The 18,681-nt window shown below is 44.6% G+C and overlaps 1 protein-coding gene across 3 annotated transcripts in view; it reads right to left on the minus strand.

The window, feature by feature from the left end:
- The window catches only part of fat2 (FAT atypical cadherin 2), a 117,469-nt gene that overhangs the window by 45,332 nt on the left and 53,456 nt on the right, over positions 1 to 18,681 (minus strand). For all 3 annotated transcript variants that reach the window (XM_054793106.1, XM_054793105.1, XM_054793107.1), the window contains exons 8-13: positions 18,341 to 18,403; positions 11,893 to 12,105; positions 10,853 to 11,063; positions 6,291 to 9,958; positions 5,805 to 6,201; positions 43 to 242 (exon numbers count right to left, since the gene is read on the minus strand). In XM_054793106.1, coding sequence (XP_054649081.1) covers positions 43 to 242; positions 5,805 to 6,201; positions 6,291 to 9,958; positions 10,853 to 11,063; positions 11,893 to 12,105; positions 18,341 to 18,403 — 4,752 coding nt within the window. The remainder of the gene's footprint in view (positions 1 to 42; positions 243 to 5,804; positions 6,202 to 6,290; positions 9,959 to 10,852; positions 11,064 to 11,892; positions 12,106 to 18,340; positions 18,404 to 18,681) is intronic.

Genomic DNA, 18,681 nt, shown 5'->3' on the forward strand with positions numbered 1-18,681 from the left:
ACGCATGTGAAGAAGAAGACCTCGCTCTTGCTGAGTGTTCACCTGTTCACACTGAGGGGTGTTGTCGTTGACGTCCAGCACGTGCACGTCTACGCTCACCGGGGTCTGGAACTTCCCGTCAGTGGCGGTGATCTTCAAGGCGTATCTGTCTTTGGCCTCGCGGTCCAGAGGCTCCTTGGCGATCAATCCCCACTCGCCCTCGTCCTGATGGATGACGGCGAACTGGCCCAGCGGGTCTCCATCTGGGTGCGCGATGACAGCGAGCATGAGGAACCAACACACCACCTGGTCTTTCTTCTAATGGAACAGCTTATGTGTTATTTGAATCACCCCACCCACGCTCAGGCTGGTAGAAGAACGTCTTATTCCCCTTAAACAACTCCTTGCCTCAAATGTCCCGTTGCTTCCACGTCACAAACGCATGACAACAAAATGACATGTGATCTCCACGTTACACCACTGACCACCTTGAGGTGACTATAGGGGTGTTATTTCATGTCTAGAGGGCTCTAACAATGTTAAAGCGTATATGTATTTTTTTATTTATTTTAAATATAATATTTAAAAATATATTAAATGATCGTATAAAATATATAAATATATACCATGTCTAAAAATATTTATGTCTAAAAATGTCTAAACATATTTAAAGAATATGTTAAAAAAAAACAAAAATATTTTTAAAATATTAAAAACATATTCAAAATATAAAAAAAAAAAAATTCCACACAAACGCAATAATTGATCAATTGGGGCGGCGCTGGCTCGGGAGGTAGAGCGGGTCATCTTGAAACCGGAAGGTCGGCGGTACGATTGTGCTACGGTTCTGCCGGTCTGCACCAGGTCAGCTGTTGCTGCAGATATACCTTACCACCACGGGTGTGTGACTGAGGAGTGAGTGAATAATGGCTTCACTAGCTTGAAAAGTGCTATATAACGTCTAACCTGTAATTGTGGTTCTTCTGGTTGCGATTCTAAATACGTGATAACACAGCTTCAATGTACAGCGCCCATCTGTTTTAGGGATGACCTTCCATTGTCATTCATCCGCGGTGCGCAGCTCTCCATGTTGTACTTCAGCTGTGTTCAGTCAGTGTGGGAGGCATGTTTCAGGATTAAACCTGGATAGTGTTGCCAGTGAACAGCGACAATTGAAGAGACAAGGGGAGGGTTTTGGAGTTGAATCGAATGGAATAACTACCACACTCACTTTTATTGCAAATGTTGATCCAAAATCTGAGGAGAACATCAATGTCAAGTTAGCAGGAGGGGCTTTTTGGGTGTGACAATAACTGGTGGTTAGACCCTTGACCCTGGAACAGATCATTGAATATCTCAAGGTTCTCCAGCATCCTGATGCTACTCTTTGGAGGGTGTCTGCATTTAGGCATAAATAGATAGATATAGATATAGATAAATAGATATAGAAAGATAGAGTGTATGTAAAGAAGCAGTTTTGGTGAGGCCAACATTTATTATTCATGTACGTTTGTTTGCCGTTGCTACTCAGTTAAGGAGAATTGGCTCCAGCAGCAGCAATGCCTTGCTTCCCCCCGCTATTAGGTCCGCTTCCTTAAAGCAACAAAATTCTTCTTTACTGGAATATAAATGACCTTTTTTGAAGAGCAATTGAAGAAGTTTCATTTGACTTTGCTGCTGCTGGTTTGAACATTTTATTAACATCACAGACGGAAGCACTTTCTTGTGTGCTGTTTCAACTCTCCTTGGGGTGCTTCATTTCCATTTCTTTAATTATTAGCTAGCATACACAATGCCTTCTTTACAAATTCGCACTAAACTTTGGGGAGGGAGAGGAAAAAGATGCTGCAAAAACCCCCATCCGTGTCTGTGTTGAATAATGCATTTGCATCAGTACACATATCTTGGTGTCAGGCGCACATGTCTGGAATGTGAGGTCCACATGGACATGAATATTTTCCACTGCAGTGTTAAGAAAAAACCTCTATCAACGCCAGAACAATTTTAAATAATTGTCTGTGCGCATAAAAACACTTTCACTGGCTGTCATGCATTTTGTCCAATCAGAAGCTGGGAAAAGAGCCCACAAAACATCATGAAACTACAGTAATGCACATACGGCGTACAGTTATCCCTTCTTTATTGCCCTTAATGGGTTCCGCACCCCACTTTGGTGAGTGAATTTCTGTAAAGTAGGATTCCTTATTTATAAATGGAATATTTTGCTAGTTAGAGCATGGAAAACCTGTTTATCACCTTCCAAATACAGCTTTTAACATGATTAGAGCCCTCTAGACATGAAATAACACCCCTATAGTCACCTTTACCCAATATAGTAGACATAATAAGAAAAAGAGAAATAAGAGGTGCATTAAAACGCGTGACCATGTCAGTTGTGGTAGTTTTAAAGGCTTCTGATTGGCCAAAATACACGGCGCAGCCGGTGAAGGTGTTGTTGTTCTGAGGTGTGTGTGAAGGTGGTTAAGAAGCAGCATTAGGATGCCATCTACTGTAACGACGAGCTACACAGACAGTCCCGTTATAATGTGTTTATGAGCCAGGGCCAACCGGTAGCGCCAAATCTACATGGGTAAAAAACACAATGTGGTATTTGTCAGTGTCAGGAGCACTTCCACACATTCTGACTGTTGGAGATGGAAAACAAATGAAGCCACGCCTCCACTTCAAATGTACTTTTGTTGGGTGTTTTAGCCACAAAAGTTGTTCAGGTGAACTTAGAGAGGTGAGAAAAACAGGCCTCTGTGAAAGTGATGAGGGTGAAAGCTTCACACACCCTCCAAAAGCTTTTCTTTCCGTCACCGTGTCTCCGTCATAAGAACGTCTGTGAGGATGGAAAAATGGAACGATGCCGTTTCTCCTCATCCACTAAAAAGGCTCCTTGACATTCAGCCGACCGACGTGAGTGATGGGCTTTAGGCTTGAAGCATCAGTATGCAGAAAAAGCCCAAACTTGCAGGTGGAAGTTTGTAACATTGCAGTGAATTGATATTTTGGCTGTGTTGTATCCATGACCTGGTGAATAATTCCAATCATGACCTTACATGGTGCCTACAGTTGCAGGCGAGCAACTTTAATAGTGAGCGTGTGCCTCGCTTGCCGCTTCATCTGACGGCCCGGTGACAGCACCTGCTAACACCCAGCATTTATGAATAATTCCAGTGCAAAGATTCCCGACTTACACTTTCCAAAACCGCTGTTTTGACAGTGAGCTCCTTTAGAACTTGTTGGACTGTCTGGGGGAAAAGAGAGGATTTGCATTCATTTGAGACTTTGTTGTTGTTGTTAGCTGCAGGGGAGGCAGTTGGTATTCACGCCGGGTGCGCTTGTCAGCTCGCTCCTCTTTGTGATTAATCGGAGCCCAATAAAATCTTAGCAATCCTCGGGTAGGGCAGATTGACAGAGATTTTTATTTCACCTCATTAATGTCGTCTCAAGTCTTCAGTGGAAGAGTGATTTGGATGAAAACCAAGACCACATGAAGCAATTAGCTCCATTCATTAGACTCAACATCAGGTACACCCGTATACTCGAATACGGGGGTGGGCAAACCTTTTTTCGCAGGCCACATTGGGTTCAAACATTTGGCGGAGGGGGCTGTCTATATACAGTATACACTAGCTGGTCATCAAACGGGATAATACACTTGCTCACGGTGCAACAAAAGAAAAACACATCCACAGCAAGTTATCACATAATCACATAAACCTAATTCTGTGACGTTCTGCAGGACGGGAACGAGTGTTCCTTGTCCTGCGCTCTTATTTTGGCGGGCTGTGCCTTCTCCGGGGAGGAAGAGGCAGCCGCTTCTCGCCCGGTGGCCGCGCACCTGCGGCCAATTAACATTAATGGCAGATAAAAGGCCAGTGCGTTCGAATGTGCGGCGCTGGTTCATTATTATTGTCTTTGCTATCCATGCTTCTCGTCTCCAAGTCAGTGCGGTAACTTAAACAATTTACTTACCTGTACTTGCACTTTTGTCACAGAGCCTTTCCTCTGTCGCCTTTTGTTTCTCCTGCTTATGTAATTAAAGTACCCTTACCTTTTGCACTCCGTGGCTTCGTCTCTGCATATTGGGGTCCAAACCACACCGAGAACGTGACGAATTCTTCTATTAAGTGGGAGACAACTTGGTGCAACTAAGCGCTAAACATAACACTTCCTAACCCTAACTTAAAACTGTTAATTCCAAATGCCCGCAAGGTATGCTGGGTAGTCCAGCTGCAATAACAATATGAACTATGTACAATAAAACACTGGATATCAAGAGTATGCTAACTCTCCGTTGTTTACTTATCTGACCACCCACTCAACATATTCTGCAAAAATGCTACAAACACGGCAAAATGTTGGGAAAATGAGTACCACAAGCTATCCAGCATGCCTTGCGGCAGCAATATACTGTATGGGTGTTGTTATTTTGCCATGGGTATTGTCTGTAGATATTTATTTATTAGCTAGGTTACTTTGTGCGTCATGTGTGTCGTTTGGATGGCCTTTTCCTACAAGCTGCAGATTGCATCTGACTCAAGCGTGCCACAATAGCACTGCAAGGCTACAGTTTCAATGTTAAAGGTTAAAAAAAAAAATGTGGAAATGCCCGGTGTGCCAGATTACGACGCTGGGCGGGCCTAATGTGGCCCGCGGGCTGCAGTTTGCCCACCCCTGCTCCATATCTTGGTTGATCAATGATTGTCTTTGTGAAACCATTCCAACAAAATGTTCAGACCATTCAGGAAACAATGACCACCTACTGACATATTCCAAAAAAATACCAAATGTTGGTAATTCCACATTTTCCGCAACAAAATTCTCATTGACAATGAATAGACCACTTTTGCAAGTTCCACATTTCTCAACCGATTTGGATCATTCAGCTCATTCAAGACATTCATGCTAACAATTTCCCACTTTCCCAAATTTTTCCTAAAAATTTTCTGCAGATTCCCAAAATTCCACATTTTCCATGAAGGAGAATTACTACTTCCACCAGTTCAAACCATTATAACGTCGAGATATTCAGATCATTCAGAACCCGATGGCTATCTTTTCGTAGATCCCCCAAATTCTCAGTGTTCACAAAATTTTTCTGTGAAGACTCCCAAAATTTCAGTTTCTGGAAAAAATGTCCTTAGAGCTTGTGAATTCTTACTACTTCCACATTTCTCAACCAATTCAAACTATTCCAATATTTTAAAAAATCCAGCTCATTCAAGATATTCGTGCTGATAATTTTCCACAATTGTCATCTTTACTGAATTTTTCCTGTTTAGACTCCAAAACTCCACATTTTCCAAAAAACAAATGTATTAGAGCCCCTAAATTATTACTACTTTCATATTTCCTAACCAATTCAAAGCATTCCAACACCAAAACATTGAGCACATTCAAAACATTCAGGCTATCAAATTTCAACATTGCAAAACATTCCTGGTTTTCCCAGAATTCCACATTTTCATTGAAATTAATGGTGTTTTCCCAAATATTTGAACCCATTCAAACCATTCCATCATCAAGCATCATAATAGTATTCTCGCTAGCAATTCACCACATCTCTAAAATTCCAACTTTTCCTGTAATTCTACATTTTCCGTACAGCATTTCTGTTCAGCTTCAGCTCTTCAGCATTCATACGCAGTTTATACAGAAATTGTCTTCTCTAGTTGTTTTCATGAGATTGTGTACTAAATGAAGTGGCCACTGAGTTCATGTTAGTTCATAAGAGAGACGTACACACACACACACACACACACACACACACACACACACACACACACACATACTGTTGCCAAAACATATAAACCCACCTGTGATGTAACATGTCACGAGGCGGTTCTCCAGTGAAAAGTCAGCATCCGTGGTCGTCATGGACACGATGACCTCCCCAGGTCGGCTGTTCTCCATCACCGAGCCACCGTACACGTCCTCTGAGAACCTCGGCGGGTTGTCATTCTCGTCCGTCACCGTCACTTCCACCAGGACACTGGATGACAGCTTGGCGTCGCCCCCGTGGTCGGTGGCGAGCACGTTGAAGCGGTAGACCCTCGAAGCTTCGCAGTCGGCCTCGCGCACCGTGACAATCCAGCCGTTGTCACCGTCAATGGAGAACACCTCAGTGACGTTGGTCGTGGCGTCATCAAGTAGAGGCTCCAGGCTGTAGGTCACCAGACCGTTGGTGTCTGCGTCTGCGTCATTGGCGGTCACCTACAGATAAAATGTTCAAACGAACTTTCAATCATTTGTTCATGGCTTTTATCATACAAATGTTTTGGATGGGTTTGGTATGTTTGTACCTGGATGACAGTGGTTCCAGCAGGCATGTTCTCAGCCAGGTAGGCCCTGTAAGGGTTTGCGTCAAACACAGGCTGGTTGTCATTGATGTCCTGGACCTGGATGCTGACTGACACCAGGGATGCCACATCCGTTCCGTTGTGGTTGCCCTGTGCCAGCACGTCTATCTGGTACCATTTGGTCTTTTCGTGGTCAATGTTTTTCTGTAGAAGTAAAGTTCCGCTTTCCTTGTCCAAACTGAACACTTTGTCTTTATTGCTTTCAACCGTGTTGCCATTGACCAGGCTGTAAATGAGCGGCATATCCGATTTGGCTTTCACGGAGCCAATCTCTGTCCCTACGGGAATGTCCTCAGCGGCTGAGAAGGTGTAAAGGGGCTCTGAGAATTTTGGGAGAGGAACTTCAGGAGGAAGCACTTTGACCTGGACAGGAACGGTGGAGTTGTAGAACGGGAGGCTGCCATCGCGAGCCTTCACTTTAAAGTTGAAGATTTTGTTCTCCATTCCAACCAGGCTCTCTTTGACACTGACAACGCCGGTGAAAGGGTTGATCTCAATGATATCTTCTGTCACCTCCTCCGCCTCATCCACCGTGTAGGTGATGTCGGCGTTTTTGCCGTTGTCCGCATCATAAGCCATGATCTGAATGACAGGCGAGCCTTTATTGACCGTGGACTGAATGGCAACTTGATACTCTGAAGCTTTGAACTGCGGGACATTGTCGTTATCGTCAGTGAGAATGATCTTGACTGTGCAAAAGGCCACTTTACCTCCTCCGTCCTTCGCCATCACCTTAATGGCTATGACTCTCTGGTCTGGGTTTTCCCTGTCTAGCGGTTGTGTCGTAACAATCTGCCCGTTGTCATCAATGGCAAACCTCTCGTCTGCAAGCTTATTGATGATGGTGTAGTCCACACTGCCATAAGGACCATCGTCGGGGTCGATGGCGGCCAGGCGGATCACACGGGTACCGGCTTCAGCGTTCTCCGCTAGCTCGGCTTCGTAGATGTTCTGTTTGAAGTGAGGACTGTGCCTGTTGCTGTTTATCATGTCAATATTGACCGGTGCACTCTTCTGGAACACACCGTCAGTCACCGCCACTGTCAGGTTATAGTAAGCGTCAAGGCTCCTCCGGCAGACATTAGCGAAGGAGATGATGCCAGAGGATTCGTTTATATGGAAGTAGCGACCTTCATTTCCTGAGAGGATTTTGTATTTGAGGTGATTGGCATCACTGACATCGGGATCAGACGCTTGGATTTTGATGACAATGTGGCCGCACTTTGCCGTTTCATCCAGTGTGGCTTCAAAATGAGAGCTTACAAAATGTGGGGGATTGTCGTTGATGTCGGTAATATTTAAAAAAACATAGGCCTCGCTGCTGAGGGGGATGGTCCCGTTGTCAACAACCTTGACTTTCAACTGGAAGTGACTTGTGCTTTCATGGTCCAGCACCTGCTGTGTGAAAATCAATCCACTCTGACGGTCTATGCCAAAGAAGTCGGTTTCGCTGCCTTCCATTCTCACCATCTGGAAAGTCAGATCTTTATTTCTTCCAGAGTCCAAGTCGGAGGCTGAAAGTTGCAGAACTGAGGAGCCGACAGGAAGCCCCTCCGCAATGTTGGCGGTGTACTTTCGCTGTGAGAACGAGGGGGCATTGTCGTTCACATCTTCAACTTCTACCTCAATAGAAGCCTCGGAAAACGCTCCAGTCACAGAATCAGTAGCTCGCACAGTCAGCACGTGCATCGTCTGGCTTTCGTAATCCAGCAGGTTGATGACAGTCAAAGCACCTGTTTTGAAATCAATATGAAAGTGTTTTGAGGCATTTTCCTCCACCAGGTTGTAAATCAGTCGATAGCCTTCAGGGTTTCTGGCCTGCACATGTAAGATGGTGGTGAACGGAGGAACATTTTCAGGCACCTTCAGTGGATACAAAAGAGTTTGGAAAACTGGGTTGGTTCTGTTCCTCACTTGAATACTGAGCTGTGCCTCGGTCATGTGACTGGGGTCCCCCTCGTCTGTGGCCAGGACCGTCAATTTGTACTTATTCAGAGCTTCAAAATCAAGAGGCCTTTGTAGAGAAATATCACCTATGTCTGGATCGATCCTAAAGAGGCCATAATCCTCCTCCAGTGAGTACACAATGGATCCATTTTCACCCAGATCTCTGTCAATGGCAGTCGCCTGATACAGAACATCTCCTGGTTCTGCATCTTCAGATATCATCATTGAGAAAGGCAGGTTGAGAAACTGAGGCCGGTAGTCGTTGACGTCGTCTATAAATACCTTGACCAGGGTGGTGGCTGTTCTTGGTGGAGTTCTCAGGTCTTGTACCATCACCACAACGTCATACACGTCTTTGTCCTCTCGGTCAAAGGGCACACCTGCGGTTTGCATGACACCGGAAGTGTGGGATATTGCAAACTTCCCCATTGGGTTCAAAACGGAGTAAAACAGAGGCTCGTTTAAAGAGCAACCAGTAGGTTTGAGTGCAGCTAACGTTTTCACCGTGTTTAGATTTTCTGAAACACTGACAGAGTACCTTTTTTGCTCAAAGCCAAGACCGCTCTCAGTTACGTTGGTTACGTTCACCCTGACGATGGCTGAGTCTCTCTGAAGGCCATCGGAGGCTCGAACAAGCAGCTGGTAAAAATGTTTAAAATCAGACACATTGCTCACAGTCATGACTCCAGTGGTGGGATGGATGGAAAAAGCATTGTGCAGATTCCCTTCAGTGATGCTGTACGACACAGAAGAGTCGGCGTCATGGGCCTCGACACGCACCACCTCTGTATCTCGGACAGGCGGAAAGATGATGGATTGCTCATAAGTGGTGGTGGTGAATTGGGGTGGGCAGTCATTCAGGTCCAGAACGCGCACGGTGACCTTGACTGGCTGTGCTGCGTGCAGCGATGGCTCCCCCGAGTCCTTCACCTGCACGCTGAAGTGATATTCAGCCTTGGTTTCAAAGTCGAGGGGAGCAATTAATGAGATGGTACCCATGCTGCCGTCTATCTTGAACACTTTCATGGCCTCTGCTTCCACGATCTGATAGATGAGCAAAGCATTTTCATCTTGGTCTACATCTGAAGCCTGGATGACCAGAGGAGTGTTCACATCCCCGAGAACCATGCTATTGACACGTGCTGCCTCACTTATATGCCCCACGTACTCCTGCTGCCCAAAAATGGGGGCGTTGTCATTCTCGTCAAACACGTACACATGAACGACGGTCATGGACGAGGCGCTGGAGCTGGTGGAAGCTGAAACTTTGAGCTTGTAGGAGGAACACTTCTCAAAATCAAGGTGCCTTTGGATTGATATCAACCCGGTGTATCTGTTGATATGAAACGTTCCGTCTGGATCCCCACTTTCAATCCTATAGTGCACTGCGGCCGGGCTGGAGGCACAGATGGTGAGCACTGATGCTCCCAAGCTGCTCAGCTCGCTGATTTCTGCCAAATATTCGTCTGTGGGGAAGGTGGGCGGGGTGTGGTCCGAGATGCGGATGTAGACGTGGATGGAGCAGATGTCACTGCGCTGAGGGAAGCCCTGGTCGGTCGCTTTGACCGTGAGGTGGTACTGGTCCTGATGCTGAAGGTCCACCGATTCGGATATAGTGATGGAGCCAAGCACTTGATCAATGGAGAACATGCTGTTGATGTTTCCTGCGGGGGAAATGAAATAATTACTAAAACGCGGAATGGATGAACTCATTTGTGACTGTGAGCTCTGGAAAAAACAAATCAAATTCACTTCCTTATCAGCGTCAGACATCCTGTTCTTCCACTCGAGCCCTTGTCCTGGGTGTTGTCTATTTCCTGGAGCTTAATTTTCACTTTCTATGCGTGTAAACAGCACTATATGTACAGGTTGGATGTTTAACAGCAATATTAATCTCTTCTTATGGACAAATTGTTGGGGTTAATTTAGGAGAGAATTGGAAAAAAGAGGATAATGGTGCATCCTTGCTGCATCTACTTTCCGCTCTACGCTCTCTGTGTATATTTTTTCCATTTAATTGGAAGAAAATGCTGCGTAAACAATAACGGTATCAGAGATGAATGGTCTGTTGAAGAAGTAACACATAAATCACACCAAGCCGCTGGTAAGCTTCTGCAGGAGTTGTGATCATGCAGCGTGCTCTGCTTCGCTTGTAGGTGATCAGCCACGTCTCTGGGATAAAAGACAAATCCCTGTGAAGCCACAGACATTTCTCTAGGATGTTCTATATGGGGTGCAAATAAAACAATAAAACAACGGAGGGCTGGCTTGAGCCCAGGAAATCCCAAACAGACAATCACAGGGGAGGAAATTGAGAAACACTCTGGCACACCATCTCTGGAGTCATCATTGTGTCTTTGAGCACTCTGCTTCAGTAGAGCTGTTAAGTACCTGACATTTGATGGCTGTGGCCGTGCAGGTGGGGGCGCCACTACCCAGCGGCCCGAATGGGGAAATGGCGACAGCTCTCAGGTGTGAACTCGTGCGACGAAATGAACGCGAACGTCAAGCCGAGCAGAGACGAGCCGGGAAACAAAGGCACATAAATGCATGCTCACCTGAATGCAGAGAGTAAGTGATGGCGGCATTGCTGCCCACATCGCCGTCCAGGGCCTTGACCCGTACGACCTCAGAGCCCACGGGAGCTAGGTTGGAGATGGTGGCCTGGTAGCGGGGGCTGAGGAAAGCCGGCGCGTGGTCGTTACAGTCCTCCACGTGAACGATCACCTTCACAAAGTTCCGTTTTACTGGGATCTCCTGGTCGCGCACCTGAACGCAACATCACATGCAGTGGAGAAAATAAGTATTTGCTCCCCTGCTGGTTTTGTAAGTTTACCACGTTGCAAACATATGAACAATTGCTTTCATGGCGGGTTTATTGCAACAGAGACCGAAGAAGATTAATAAATAAAGATTATGAATCAGGGATTGTGTTCCAAACACGTTCAGTCCACTCGGTGCAGGCAAAGAGCTCCATTTTGGTGCCATGTGACCACATCCCATTCTACCAAGCCTTAGGGGAGTCATTCAGGTGTTTTCATGTTATCGTTCAGGCGGGTCTGTCCATGTGTCTTTTTGAGCACTGCAGGATCTCAATCCATGGCAACAAAGTGTCTTTACTCATGCTTTTCTTTGCTGACTCTGCTCCCAACTCCCTTGACATCATCAAGCAGCTCCTCCCTTCTCATTGTAGGCTGCCCCTCCCTCACTTTTCTCCCAATCATTCTTATCGCACCGTGTGAAGTCTTGTATGGAGCTCCAGAGCGAGGGCGCTTGACTGTTATCTTGGATTTGTCTTTCGGGGTCAGATCTTTGGTCTTCCATGGTGGAGGAGAGGGTTGAATAGAAGAGTCTTTTATCCACATAATGAGTTGAGATTAGGAGACCTTTCTTAAAGGGACAGGACTCAGTTGTGAGTTTCACAGACTCTGTCGGGGTCAGAATGCTACTTCAGTCTCTGTTGCAACAAAGCTGCCATAAAAGTCCTCAACTGTTCATATCTTTGGAAAAACAGCATATGCAAGACTTATACCCTCCACTGTATTTCAACGTGAAATAACCCTCATTGTCACGTCACATGTTAGAAGTCTGTCATTACCATGACGATGAGCGTGTGGACAGGGATGGTCTCGTAGTCCAGCTCCTCCGTGGTCACCAAGATGGCGCTCTTTGGGTCCAGGTGGAACAACTTGGTGCTGCGAGGATGGAGGCTGCTGTGGATGGAGAACACCAGCCTGCTGTTGGCGTCGGCATCCTGCGCCCCCAACTGAAGGACGTCCTTCCACGGCGATGTGTCCTCAGGGACCCTCACCTTCGACACGCAAACAAACACACCGGGATTTGTTTGTCAGGTACGCAAATGATAAGTTATAATAACTTCATTCAACCCCACCCCACTGAGGCTTGACAATTATTCAATGGCTTTAAAATGAGCCTTGATGGCAAAAAAAAAATGACGGCTTTGGAAATGACTCACTGCCAATTTTGTGGAGGCCATGTCTTGAGATGGTCACATGACTGTCACACAACAACCACTCCTATACGTCATTTAAGGACTTGATAAGTTCATGTCTCACCCAAAGCTGTATAAGACACATTTGGCACATTTAAAGTCGTCTTACGGGTTAAAAACAGCAATTTTGTAGTCTACAGAGCCAATAATGAGTGTGGGTTTTGAAACCCTTCCAGTCCTTAATATCACAACAAACTATGCCCTTTTTTGTTAAATGAGGCTCACTGTTGTGTTAAATTGTCCATAGTAATTACAGAAAATGTTTTGAGGGCAAGAAATGGACTGGCTTCAATAACAACTAAAGAAACAAAAGGCCATCAATTACTGCAACTTATTATTGTTATGCTCGGCTATGATTTGGTTGAGCGTTACCCCACGATGCGGAAACGTCGCAGCAGGAGCGCTCAATGAAGTCTTTAATTAACAATAAATCAGCTAAGCAGAGGAGTGAAGAGGAGTGAAGAGGAGTGAAGAGGAGTGAACGCTCGACCAACATGAGGTGTGTCTGGGTAACTAACAAGCACCGTTTTAGGGGGAGAAAAAAAACTAGACAGAGTGGCAAAAAGGAATCAACTTAGGAATTCAGTCGAGGCACAGCAGGAAGAGGAAAAAAGGTTTTGCGAAATCCTCACCATCAAGTGGAAGGTTGGAATTACAAAAGGAGCATAGAAGCTTGGCTGCAGGAAATAGCAAAGGGAGGTGCCGCTGAGTGCTCAGGAATCCTCACGTCACAAGCAAGTCACACGTATGACACCTCCTTGGTGGACTAACTAGCTGTGTGCAGTAACGGCATTATTAGGGATTACAGTGGAACCTCACTTTTCATGATTAATCCGTTCCAAAGGGTCCATCTAAAACCTTTTCAACACAATTTTACCCATAAGAAACAATTTTGGGCCAATGAAACTGTTCCAGGCACCCAAAATGTTAACACAAAATACTTACATAGAAGAATTCTAGTTTTCCATTCAGAAAGTGCATAGAGATGACAAATGAAATGGATAAATGAGCATTTAACATTGTGGCGGACACTAAAGGGCATGCCTGCCACCCATACGGCTGTTGGCTTGGAGGCATGGTTGCCGTTGGCATTGGCGCCAAATTACACTTTCCTGTCTTGACATTCATTGTGTTGTTGGCGGTGAAGAATAAACTTCTGCTTGAGGCCAGCACTCCTTCCTACATTGGTGACCCCAACATGATCCCATGTGGCATGGGCAAGGAACACGCAGTGTTGGTCTCAAACAGAACTTGATTTTTCAACTGCCAACAATAGAATGAATGGACAAGTCTGTGTAACATTATGGTGACCCACAATGTAGTTAAGACATTTACCAAGCGGTAGGGCGCCACTTCTGATTCTGGGTTACATGTTCTTGTAGTGATTGAGCCGTTGTTAAGGTGTTCGACATAAAGGTCATGTCGGGGTCACCAAATGCGAAGATGTGATTTAAAACAAAACAGGAGTTGAGGATAAGTGGAATCAAGTTTACTGTCCAAAGCGAACCCCCCGCCCAAGGCACTACCCCTTGGTGAATGTTTTGACGATATCTTGCGTCACCACAACATTCTCATTTAAGTTTGGCAAATTAACGTGCCTTAAAACATTCCGTAGTAACGTAGTGTGATGGTCATGAGCTTTGGGTAGTGACGGAAAGGATGAGATTGTGGGTCCACGTGGCCAAAATGAGTTTTCTCTGCAGGGTGACTGGCTGGCTGGCCCCGTAGGGATAAGGTGAGATAAGCTGCACTGTCATCCGGTAGAAACTTGGAGTAGAACCACTCCTCTTCTGCACTGAGAGGAGCCAGATGAAATGGCTCGGGCATTTGGTCAGGATGCCGCACGGACGCCTCCCTGGGTGGGTGTTCAGGGCATGACTGACCAAGGACACGTTGGAAAGACTATGTCTCTCAACTGGCCTGGGAACACCAGGAGGACCTGGACAAAATAGCCGGGGAGAGGGAAGTCTGGGGTTCCCTGCTTAGGCTGCTGCCCCTGTGACCTGACTTCGGATAAGTGGAAGAAGATGAATGGATGGATGGATGCATGGATGTGTAATCCAAGATGGCTGAATAAACAAGGAATGTTGGGAGTGTCGTCTGTCCACATCCTTCGTGATACCACCAAATTCAATGTGCAAAAGGGTAGAATGCAACAGTTTGTGTGCAATATTGTTTGAGAACAGGGACATCATCCATCCATCCATCCATTTTCTATACCGCTTCTTCCTCATTAGGGTCGCGGGGGCATGCTGGAGCCTATCCCAGCTGACTTCAGGCGACAGGCAGGGTATACCCTGGACTGGTCGCCAGCCAATGGCAGGGCACATATAGACAAACAACCATTCACACTCACATTCAGCCCTATGGACAATTTAGAGTCGTCAATTAACCTCACCTGCATGTTTTTGGAATGTTGGAGGAAGCCGGAGTACCCGGAGAAAACCCACACGCACACGGGGAGAACATGCAAATTCCACACAGAAATGCCCAGGGGAGAATCCAACCCAGGTCTTCCCGATCTCCAAGCTGTTACACAGCAAATTCAGCAGGCCTAAATTGACACTGTAGGAGTTAATCTCAACACTTTCAAAGTGTCCCATGGGGTCCACTCTACAAAGTGTTATTTTAACACTTTTGAAAGTGTAGCCATTTTTACACCATCGTAGAGTCAATATTAACTATTTATATAGTTAAAATTTAACACTCCTCGACACCAACCGGTGTTGCATTTTTTTAACACTAGTGTGAGGTGTCACAAATTAATTCTCTTAAGAGTCATTTATTGACTCTTATAGTGTCATTTTACTCTCAAAAGGAGTTGCAACATTAACACTATAAAAGTGTTAATATACTACTTCAAAATAAAATTTAAACATTTTTTAAAAATGACTAGTTGACTGCTTCATACATTTTATTAAAAAACATTTCATTTCCAACAGACAGCTTAAATAACAGCAGGGCACTACAGTATGTTTGCTTTTTGACAACTGTCATTAGAGTGCTGCTTGTCAAATGGTCTGAAATGAGTCAGTTCATTTAAACACATGACAGAAAACTCAAGCATTTGGTCTTCTATGCAGTACGCGTTAAACAGGTCCTCATAGTACATTGTTTCTACATTACAGGCGATTATGAAAGCACATTCTTTGTGTTTTATTATATCACAGATCTTCTTGAATACAGGTAGATCAAAGCTACATCCAGTACATTTGAACACACCAACATGGTAATCTATACCATAACTTCTCACCCACAGCTGTCATCAGGTTGAGGTTCAGTTCCTGACAGCAACTCATCAATGTTCTGCTTTTGCGGGAGAGTCTTGAAGTCTGCAATGACTTTTGCTTTGAAGACAGTTGACCACTTAGCCAGGAACCTCTGAGATACTTCATCAGCAAACATCATTGAGAAATCCTGGTCAATCTATAAACAAGACATGAATATTTCATATACTGTAGGCCTACAGGTTTACAAATGGTTGACGTAACGGGTAATCTAATACTGAACTAGTCCAAATACTCAAGATTTCCTTACCAATCCTGGAACATCAAGGAAGCGAGGGAACACATTGAGAACAGACGATGATACATCTTGTGCTTGGATCATATTCTGTCGATACTGGAAAGTTGCTCTCATCTTCTTTGACCACGGATTCATCAGTTGAATGTCTTATTGTAGATAGCGCCTCCCTGCACTCCTCACCAAACAGCTGTTGACCAGTTAACAGATATTCTCATCTGGTTTTTGGACCATCCTGAAGAAACAGTCTTGGAACGGCTTTGAGAGCCAGGAGAAGTGTAGGACACAACAGTGACTGGGTGGAGGAAGCAAGGATCAACCAACCTTACGATTTCTGGACGACCTGCTCTACCTCCTGAGCCACTGCCGCTAAGCTAAGCATGCTATGAACATATTTGAAACAAGAGTTTAATACAAACTACACACCAAAAGGAAAAACAAAAACGGTACTTTGGGTTTTACATTGAAAAGACACTTACATATCCAGGTTTGGAGAATGGATCTTCTAGGTATGGAAAACAAGTCACAATTCTCAGGGCGTAATTTCTCATCACACATGATGGCAGAACCCTCCTTTCAAAACAAATCATAGTTAATGATCACAGACAGAACCATCCCCACAGTACATGGTCTTACATGGAATGACTGTTCTAATGGAAAGGGGAAGTTCTTCTTACCCATGCAGCTCCATCATATCTGCAACCAGGATGTTCACCATCTGTTTACACTTTGCGTCGGTTAGTGTTTCAGTCTGGGTGCACTCCTTGAAGATTTCCTCACCTTTCGGATTGGCCCTCAAAACACCACCGACTTTCTGCCAAAAATATTAAAATGATATACTGTATAGTGTGTTCATGGGAATTTAAGAGGATTTTTCAATAAAACAATGTCATGCATAAAAACACTATGTACTGTATCATTGATAATATTAATTTTACATTCATTTACTCAAAGCTTACCCGTCATGCTTCATCCTGATCCATTGGTTCTGTTGGGTTCCTCTTGTGGGCTGAAGGATAAATTGTCGAACCTAATGAATGGGATGTAGTCGGCAAGAGTGGAGGCTCGCCACCACTGGCGATAACTGGGGTGAAGGGATAGTGGAGTCTACACATCTCCATCCACCTCTGAGAATAAGAATAAATAAAATAATAATAATATAAAACATCCTACTAAAATAATAAAATAAATATGGAATTGCCACAGTTGCAGGGCTTATTATGCATTGATTAAAAAAAAAAGATATTACTTACCACATTCATGTAAGACTCAAGGAAAGGTTTTCTGTGAATCAAGAAAGAAAAATAAAGATGCATCATTCTAAAAAAAAAATTGTGTAGTTCACTTCCAACACACGCCTGACAATTATTTTTAAGTTAAAGTAACAATTAGAGTTGCCAACCTTGATATCTTGTATCTTGTACAGCATATCAAGTCCTTTGCTGGGGGCCAGCAGGCCTACGTGTGGGGGCTCCTCGTGCCAATTAGCTAGTTAGCCATTAGCTCATTCAAATTGAAGACAGTATAATGAAGATGTAACGTAGCGTTCACTTACTTTGCCAAATGTTGCACAGGTAGTGCCGATTCAGCTCACAGCAACACTAAATAGAAAATATAACTTAGCAAAAACACGAGGTAACATTAGCAAAGGCTTTGGGTGGAAACAGCTGCCTCAGTTTATTAGTATTAAATATCACACCAAAAAGTAACGTTTTTTTATGTGTAAACAAGGTACAACACAATTCATTAGTTCATCTATTTAAACGTTTACTTACCTACTGATGCAAAATGATTCCTAATTGTCAACTTCTTCCATCAGCAACATGAAGTGAGGGGTGGAGTCTAAATGAAATGTCCGTGGGCGGAGCTTAAGACACGTGAACACTGTTAGGTGTTAAATGGGGTGTAGAAGTGTTGAATGTCTTTATTGTGACACTAACAAGATTTGAACATTTTCAACACTCCATTTTAACTACAACACTATCATGATCCAGTGTTAAATTTAACATTTTTAAGAAAATGCAGTGTTAGATCAACTCCAAATAGTGCAAGATTGACACTCCAACTTCAAGATTCTCATCAACACCAAAAAATTAACACTCCTCAATTTGCTGTGTACTGTGTTGGCCAACGTGCTAACCACTAGACCACCGTGCGGCCAACAGGGACAACATTTTGGCAAAACAAAAACTGAATGGAAGAGAAACTGAGGCGTTCAAATGTACCACGAGGTGAGCTCTGCAACTCCCTGACGTGTCATGTGAAATATGAAAAATCCAACGTGGCACACTACCTCATTAAGTGCTGACTCTCAAGCTTCACCCCATTTTACAGTCAACATATCAGCCTTAGCTGGAAGCTGGCTGCAGGCCATCCATCAGCTTCCAGGCAGCTTCCCAAAACCACGAATGGTTTCTTTCACTTCGTATTTACAGGAAACCTCTAATGCTGTGCAGCACCTCCATTTCATTCCCTGATATTGGAAAAGGAAAGCAATCACACACACACACACCTCATAAAGTGACTTGAGGAAGACGGGCCGATGCTCGTTCATGTCCAGCACTCGGATGTAGGCCTGCGTTGGGGAACACACACAAAGGAACGGTTAGGAAGGACATCCAATGCAGAGGCTGGAGCGCACGCAGCGGAGATGAAGCCTTATCCGACTTCACGGTGGCAGATTATTTTCACCCTGACTCAACGGTGCCATGAATCACACCACATCAGTCGAGTCAGGAAGCTTGCTGCGGTTTCTCTCGCCGCCTTAAAGCGAGTTTGCACTCAAGCGAAGAAGTGACAGATACAAAAGCAAACATTTCAAGATTCAAGATTCAAGAGAGTTTTATTGTCATG

Source organism: Dunckerocampus dactyliophorus, chromosome 11 (assembly GCF_027744805.1).
Source record: "Dunckerocampus dactyliophorus isolate RoL2022-P2 chromosome 11, RoL_Ddac_1.1, whole genome shotgun sequence".
Taxonomy (NCBI): Eukaryota; Metazoa; Chordata; class Actinopteri; order Syngnathiformes; family Syngnathidae; genus Dunckerocampus; species Dunckerocampus dactyliophorus.